The sequence below is a fragment of the Montipora capricornis genome, chromosome 2 (assembly GCF_036669925.1).
Source record: "Montipora capricornis isolate CH-2021 chromosome 2, ASM3666992v2, whole genome shotgun sequence".
In the NCBI taxonomy this organism is placed as follows: Eukaryota; Metazoa; Cnidaria; class Anthozoa; order Scleractinia; family Acroporidae; genus Montipora; species Montipora capricornis.
The window spans coordinates 18,428,602-18,436,662 of record NC_090884.1 but is presented as its reverse complement, the minus strand read 5'-3'; the positions used below and the strand labels follow the sequence as shown (position 1 = coordinate 18,436,662).

The 8,061-nt window shown below is 40.8% G+C and overlaps 1 protein-coding gene across 2 annotated transcripts in view; it reads left to right on the top strand.

Moving 5' to 3' along the window:
• LOC138038992 (treslin-like) overlaps positions 1 to 7,829 on the top strand; it is a 14,034-nt gene extending 6,205 nt beyond the window's left edge. For both annotated transcript variants that reach the window (XM_068885123.1, XM_068885122.1), the window contains exons 3-6: positions 1,091 to 1,282; positions 2,116 to 2,200; positions 3,941 to 4,008; positions 4,982 to 7,829. In XM_068885123.1, the coding sequence (XP_068741224.1) occupies positions 1,091 to 1,282; positions 2,116 to 2,200; positions 3,941 to 4,008; positions 4,982 to 6,681 (2,045 nt within the window). In that variant the 3' untranslated portion in view covers positions 6,682 to 7,829. The remainder of the gene's footprint in view (positions 1 to 1,090; positions 1,283 to 2,115; positions 2,201 to 3,940; positions 4,009 to 4,981) is intronic.
• The last annotated feature ends 232 nt before the right edge of the window (positions 7,830 to 8,061 follow it).

Here is an 8,061-nt window from a genome sequence, read left to right as displayed (position 1 = left end):
CACTGACATGCATAACGAAATATTTTGTTCGATTTGCAGCGCCAACTTTTTCTCAAAACTGAAATGCAAAGCAATAATGTTTCTGATGTCATCTTGCAGATAAACGAATCCATCTCACTAGCCCAGCCGCGGGATAAGCAATGGCAATCAGTGCGCCCTGTTAGAAATAAAACGGCAATGATTTAACATGAAATACATGGTGTGGGTTTTATGTTTAAAATTTGATTTTCGCAAGGAAATAAGTCGCGAAGAAAATGTATATATTTGAAGTGCGGTCTATAGACGAAAGTGAGAAATTGACCAGCTCCCAACTGTGTGGCTTCATACAGTTGTAGCTCAGTTGGTTGCACCGGCATCGCAGAGGTCATAGGTTAGAATCCCGTTGGAGCCACCTGTATTTTTCAGGTCTTCTATTGTCCAGATAGTGCGAGGATCATTTCTCACTTTCGTAAAAAAGTCATTGAGGGCATAGGCACTTTAAATTTCAAGTTTAAGACATCAAGGTTAGGGTATTCAAAGTTGAACATTGAAATTGGTTTATCAAGTGAGTTGATATGGGAAATCGACCATCATAGAGAAGTTCGAAACCTGACGTTTCGAGCGTTAGCTCTTCGTCAGAGTGAATTAGGGAATTATGGGTTGTTAACGGTTTACACAAAGGTGAAAGGTGGAGCTACGCTATTGATCGGGATTTAGCAACGTGAAAATTAGAATAAATTAGTTGAAAGAAAAGCGCCGATTTAAAAATGAATCTTAGCTCAGCATTTTTTTTTCGGTTTCCCGTGTTGCCTTGGTGCCGGGAAAGGCAGCTGATCACCATGTGTTGGCTAGAATGATTGGTACGGGTTAAGTGTGAAGCGCCCGCTTTCGTTGCTTCCTAGCCGTGTTTTTCCACGTCTCACAGATGGTAGCGAAACCGGTTTCCTTGTCTCCTCCCAGTTTCGCCAATTTCCATAATTTACTGAAACCAAGGGCTAACACCCGAAACATCATCTTTCCCATTGTTGCAGCCCCACAGTTCCTCTAAAAACTAAACCCCTTTATTCAATGTTGAGAAGTTGAGACTAACACTTTGACGTTCTTCTTGCAGCTGTAACCAAGAATGTAGTGGATGTCACGCGAAAAAAAGCACCTGTCAAACTGGTCAGACGAAATTTATTTACGGACACTGACGAAACTGAGGAAAACAATCCAACTGTCAAATTACCACGGAAAAGAAAGGCTTTAGAGCAAGAGTCGAAAACTCAAACAGGGCGCAATTTCGGTCGAAGGAATACGATAGGTATAGGAACAAATCTGAGTTCTCCGTTGCAGGAGTCGTACCAAGACCTTCTGATTACTAGTTCAGATACTCTACCACTGAGCTATAGGCACTGAAGACAATCAACTGAACGAGGTTCAGGGTCAAGTTGAATATATGGTTACAATAATTTGTAAGAAAAAAAAAACGCTTAAGAGCCTATTCACTGTGGTAAATACACACAAGGGACTGAGAAGTCTGTTAATGCTATGGGTTGCGGCACTTGTTGTTCAGAAGTTTCCGTGGACAGTTTTATTTTTCTCCTCCCAAAACTCTTCTCCGTATTTGGGTAGAGCTGAATCCAAATACGACATTGCATACCCTTTTGGTTAAGACACTCGCCTCCCACCGATGTGGCCCGGGTTCGATTCCTGGTCCCGGCGTCATATGTGGGTTGAGTTTGTTGTTGGTTCTTTCCTTGCTCCGAGAGGTTTTTCTCCGGATACTCTGGTTTTCCCCTCTCTTAAAAAAAAACCAACACTGCCAAATTCCAGTTCGATCCGGGAATGCACGGACACATGGTGAACGAGCTCCTGCGTATGAGCGCTCTTAAGGTGTTCCGTGGGTAAAAAAATTCCATTTCCACTTCCAAAAAAATTCTATTCCATTTTCAATGTACTAAACATCATTACTAACATTTTGATACACTTTGAACTTTAATCTTCAGAAACGCGGTGAGATTTTTGTAGAGCATACTTTTAGGCTTTACATGTGTCCCTGTTTTTTTCTTTTTTTTTTTTCTTTTTTTTTTGTCAAGTACTTGAAAGGCCAAGGGTGAAAGGAAATACTTCCTATAATCTTTTCTTTTTTTACAGGTATTTTGCCGAAGACAGCTGTTCAAGAGACGCCAGCTCGCAAGCAAGTGTCTCATGCATTATGGTGCAAACAAGATCGCGCACGGTAAGAGCTGATATGTTTTGGATTGCAAACTCTTCCAACCATCGAGCTAAGTTAGCTCTTTGAGAGTCTTTGTAGGTTTAACAGCAGTAGGAACAAAAGGAACTCAATTCAATGTGAATGTTGTTGATAACAAATCGATTCACATTTTTGACGTCTTTGGTCTGGAGTAAAATGAAAAAGAGCACTTTAAAATCGCTTTTGCGAATAGCGATTGGCAGTCTGTTTCTTCTGTGTTGCCTAACCTTGCGACCTTACGATACTTTCATTCAAACTTGATATTTAACTGTACAAGCCTCAAAGCACTAAAAGAAACGCAGACAAACAAATTCTTTCATATATTCGAGGATTTCTCTTTCGCTAGGATATTTTTCTTTTTTTTTCTTTTTCAACCGACCCTATTTGAAAAAAATGCAGAAGAGAGTGGTTGTTCAGAATGAGCGTAACTGAAGCTTCGTATGAACCAACAGATTTTTAACATCACTTGCATAAGTGACTTATTTAAAAATATGTGGTTTGATACACCGATTGCAAATATGGCGACGGTAACACCAAAGCGAGGCTTGTCGGTAGTTACCGTTGCTAAGGGCTGGCTTTTCCAAGGAATTTTGCAGCCTTCGCACTGAGAAATTGGATGCTGAAATCGAAAGGGAAGCCCGTTCAAGGATAGATTTCGTCGAAATATTCCAAAATACATCTTAGAGGTGTTGTGAAGGTCAGTGTTTTTATTAAAGCAACGTTTGCATTTTCATTGTTATGCAGATTTGAGCAAATCAAAACATAATTAATGCAACGGTAAGTGTATAAAAACAACAGGTATTAAAAAAACACCTTAAGTTTTCTTGGATCTGTCGTTGGAAGGCTGTGATAGTGATCTTTCTTCCGTCCGGCCCTACTCGATATCCGCTCTTTCAGCATAGTGGCACGCAACAGTTATCAGGCATGTTTTACCCCTCAGGAAATCACTTGCATTGGGACCAAATTCTAAACATAGAAAAACTCGGTTGTCATTGAGGTATAAAATGCAACAAAAATGCATTCTGTAAATAAAACAGTTCTGTATACGATCCTGAGAAGAAGATCGAACGTTCATGACAAAGCAAGATTCAAGGCGTTCCTTCCAAACTGTAACTTCGGTTACAAGTCGAAAATTAATTATTTTACTTTGATGGTACTGTTTTCCAAGTACTCAACTCTGACAAAAGAACACAGGATGTAGGCCTAAAGAAACTGTAATCCAACCTGGTACTGACTGGCACGAAGTACTTGAAAACAGACGCGGCCATCCCGTAGAAAAGGCGTTGCTACCGAAAAGCCTCGCTTTGGAGCTATCGTCGTCATATTTGCAAACGGTGTATTGCTCGTCCCAGCGGCGTGTGAAGTCGCAGTTTTTCGTAGCATCGTAAAGATCGCAAGGTGTACAACACTGACGTAAGAGCTCGTTTGGTGAAGCACGGGACTTCTTAGTTATAGGGCGCAGTTTTAAATCCCGGCAGGATCGACATGCGCGATTACCAAACATTATATCTGGTTAGAAATTGCTGCCTTTGTAAGGAAGTTTGAAAATAGAAAGAATTTGTCATTGAATGAGGAGTCATGGTCTTGGCCACTGTGTTCACAGAAAGCGGCTGTTAAATCTCCATCCGGATAATTCCTAAGTGTTGTCTGTTGGACGCCATCACAGCTTAGGATCTGTAGAGTGTCACCTTGTAAATTGCTAACGTAATTTTGCTTGTATTCTAGGAAACGTTCTCGAGTTGATACAGAGGTATTTGTTTTAGAAGAGAGTCCTTTGAAAGAAAATCAAGATGGTAAATAAGTTTCCGATATTTTTGAAGCTGTGATGAGCTGTACTAGAGTTTCGGTTCAGGGAGAAAGAAATATCGAAGACTACAAAGGAGACGGTATCCCTTTTTCCAGACCGCCTTACACTTTTCTTTTCCTCTTTACCTGCCTTACGTCTCTTTCCTTTTATCCTCCGTCGTGTTTTCTTCTAACGTGTCAGGTACAACCAATCACTCTGACATCTTTAGAGCTCGATGCACTTGCTAGGATGCAAGGATTATAATAATGATGATAATGATAATACTTATAATAATAATGATAATACTAATAATGATAATGATAATGATAATACTAATGATAATGATAATGATAATAATAATAATAATAATAATAATAATAATAATAATAATAATAATAATAATAATAATAATAATAATAATAATAATAATACATGAGAAAGAAATGATGGTAGAACCAACTGGGATCTCGGAAAAAATCCGAGCCCCAGGGTTTATATCATTCTCACATTCGCTCACTTGGGTGGTTGGTTGGCCGCATCTCAGATATGCTTTAAGGTGACTGCGCGATGCAGTTATGAGCCATGCTGTCAGTCATTTGACTCTGTAGCTGCGTGATGCAGCTCGAGTCAATACCCACATTTCACCCTTGCTCGCCATAGAGTCTCCAGTAGCTCAGTGGTTAGAGCATCCGACTAGATCACGGAGGGTCGTGGGTTCGAATCCCATCTGGGGCTCGGATTTTTTCCGAGATCCCAGTTGGTTCTACCATCATTTCTTTCTCATGTGTTTAAATAATAATAATAATGTCTTTATTCCAGTATATCCAATACTCAAGTGGTTCTGTAACAAATTTGAACGTTGTTCTTCCTGCGAGAAACTCGGACCCGCTCAATTAATTTCCCCTTGCATGCCCCCAAAATCATGATCACCCCATAAATTTCATTTTGTCTAGCCTAAGAAGCATGCTTTTCTTCAACAGGAGACAGTTTTCTGTGTAGAAGTCCGCGCAAGACCTCAGGGGTCATACTTCAACGGAGCCATTCATTCTATGGTCGTTCCACCAATCGAGGTCCACTGACCAGAGCAAAGTCTTTTACTGATGTTGGGATCGGTGCTCCCTCAAAGCCAGAACTCACTGAAGGCTCTGAGCCCGAGAGTAAAATTCGCCCTCCTCAAGGACAGTCGTTGTCTTCTGTTTCGCCCTTGCGATTCTCTCCGAGACACAAGAGGAAATTTTCATTGCATGGATTGTTAAACACAACCAAAGAATGTGAAGAGATGACGCAGGTTGATCAGAAAGTGAGTACAACGACTAGTTCAAGTATCAGGTCTTCTCCTAGAATTCTCCAAAAGCGTTCCTTCTCATTCATCGGATTTTCGTCTGTTCCATGCCCTGCCCTTCAGCAAAAGGAACCTACTCCTCTCAGCCAAGAAAATGGGTCCAAGTTTACGCCAAATCGTGAATCTCCCGAAAATTCTATGAAAACGCCGAATAAAACTGGCACAGAATTAAACGAATGTGTTGTTCTTCTAAAGCCAATCCATATTCCTTTGAAATCGCCAGTTCATGTTTCCTCCAGTGATGTGCAGAATACCCAGCCTCTTGGGATTGAATCGCCACACCGTTTGAAATTTGAACCCTGTGCGACCAATGAAAACTTGGAGACTATTTCAGACGATGCTAGCCCATGCGCGCGTAGATCAGAAAATGCGAGGGTCACGGAGTCCTTAAATCAAATCTCTTCAAATTCCCCTCGGAGGGCCTCAGTAGATCCCAAAATACCGCTCACTAATCATCATTTTAGTGAATGCGTGGTCCTTCTAACTCCTATAAAGGGACCTTTAACCTCTCCGATGGACTTGAAGTCTCAAGACGTCAATTCAAGGCCAACTGTTGATGATGCAAATGTCATGCCAAAAGTCAAAGGCGCCTCAGTGACATCTCCGAATTATATGTCGCTGCGTATGTCACCACGTTTTTCTCCGAGTTCTTCCCATCAGATAAAGGATAAAAAGAAATCTCGTGCATTTTGTGGTTCTCCAGCTGAAACAAAACGTTTAAGCCCGCTTAACCGGATCTTACGACAACAAAAGAGAAAGCGGTGTCTCTCAAGCTCTCCTGTGGACAAATATTACAAGGAAGGAATTTCTTTGCAAACAACTGACTGTTCGGGCGAGGAGAGGACTAACAAAAAGCCCATACAAAGCAAAGATTTGCAAACTTTGTCTCGGCCCGGTTCCTCTGACGGTGACAATTCTGGTTCATCCGAGGATGTCGAGGGTTGGCTCACTGAGATGCAGAAGGAATTTGATCAGTCCATTGCTGAAGAAAACCTAGTTGTAACGTCACCTCCAGAGAAAAAACGAAGAATTCACAAATCTGTCGTCTTTGGTAGAAAAGCCCTTCGGCAAGATACGAAGTTTACAAAGGGAGGCTGCTGCTCTTTTTACACCGACGCTAGCTTTGAAGAAGATGATGAAGTATTTTTGAGTCCGTCCTCTTCCAGGCGCTGTCACCGCAAAAAGACACCCTTATCAGCCAGCAGCATTAAACTATTGCAGGAATCTCCGATATTATATAACAACAGTAAAACAGTCGTACCACCATCGTCTCACGGTCGTAAGCGTTCCGCAAACCACACCACGGCAGCGTCATTCACAAAAGAGTGCTCCCCGTGACGTTAAAACAGGCGTCTCGAACGACTTCTTTTATTTAACGATAATACGAATTGAACTAAACGCTTAAAAAGCTGAACCTTTTCTTTGCGCATATGGCAATCATCCGAAGGGTGATTGTTATTTATCATAAGGCGTAAGTTGAAAGTGAAAAGGGGTATGAACTTCATTTCTTTAAGGTGGCTCAAAATAGTTTCAACGCTTCCTATTAACGCCCTTGTTAAAGGGATCGGCACTACAACGCCCTATCATATATTAGCAATATTGTGGTACCAAGTGAAACACGGATTGTTGAACAAGATGACGACATTATTGTGACGTTATATGTTACCGTGGCAGCGGTTAAGGACGGTGCCTACTATTGTTATTGCGCATACGTTCTACGCATCTCGAGATACTCGGATTTCCTATCGGTGACGCTTACTAATACAGGGATATTTTGCGCGGTTTAAAACTATCTGGAGAAAGTAGATCTTAGTAAGTACTCTTGGTATCCAAAAAGAAAATTGGGGGTAACGATGCATTTTTGAGAGATAATTAAGCTTCAATTTGAGAAAGAACGCCATACATTGCTTTGTATTTTAAAGCTTTTTACAAATATTACTCATGAATTATCTTTGAAAAATGCGTGGTTACCCCCAATTTTATTTTTGGGTTTCAATTAACACTTGTTAAGATCTACATTTCCTGCATAATCACACACCGGGGCAAAAATATGTTTAATTAGTAAGCACCGTCCTTAAGCCCTATAAAAACACCCTCCTTATATTTTGTCTTTAGCTCCTTATATCTAAAAAACGAACTAGGAGACCCTCATTTTTTATTTTCTTTAATCAGAAAGCAAGATGAAGCTTTCTGCCACGTGTAAAAAAAATTGTGTGCAGCGGATTCAGAGCCACCTTTATTCTGTGATTTTTGCGAGTGGATGCACGCATGCGCAGGGACGAGTATCGTGATGTGGACCGTGATGTGAGGAAAGAGCGTTGAATCTTGTTAGCAGTTAGCAAAATGAATAATCATGTGATATTCGGAAAAGATGAAAAGGAATGGCGCGAGTATACTGGATTATGATGGAGTGTAGAGAAGTGTTTACACATCGACTTTTTACAATACCGACGTTTTTATGGTAAAAAGTGAGGTTAGGAGAAGCGGGAGTGGTTGACTTGCTTTGATACAGTACCATGCTATCATGGCCGGTAGTTCAAGTTTGCGAATATTAACCTAACGCTTTTCATTCGGGTTGTGCATCGTAATCACTTTACTCTTCATCGACAAATTATGCGGTGAGTGCTTTTTAAAAGAAAAATTTTGTCTAAAGCTTAAGCTACTTTTGCTCTAAAATTGTACGTTCCCTTCCTGAATTAGTTTTAGTATATTCGTGAA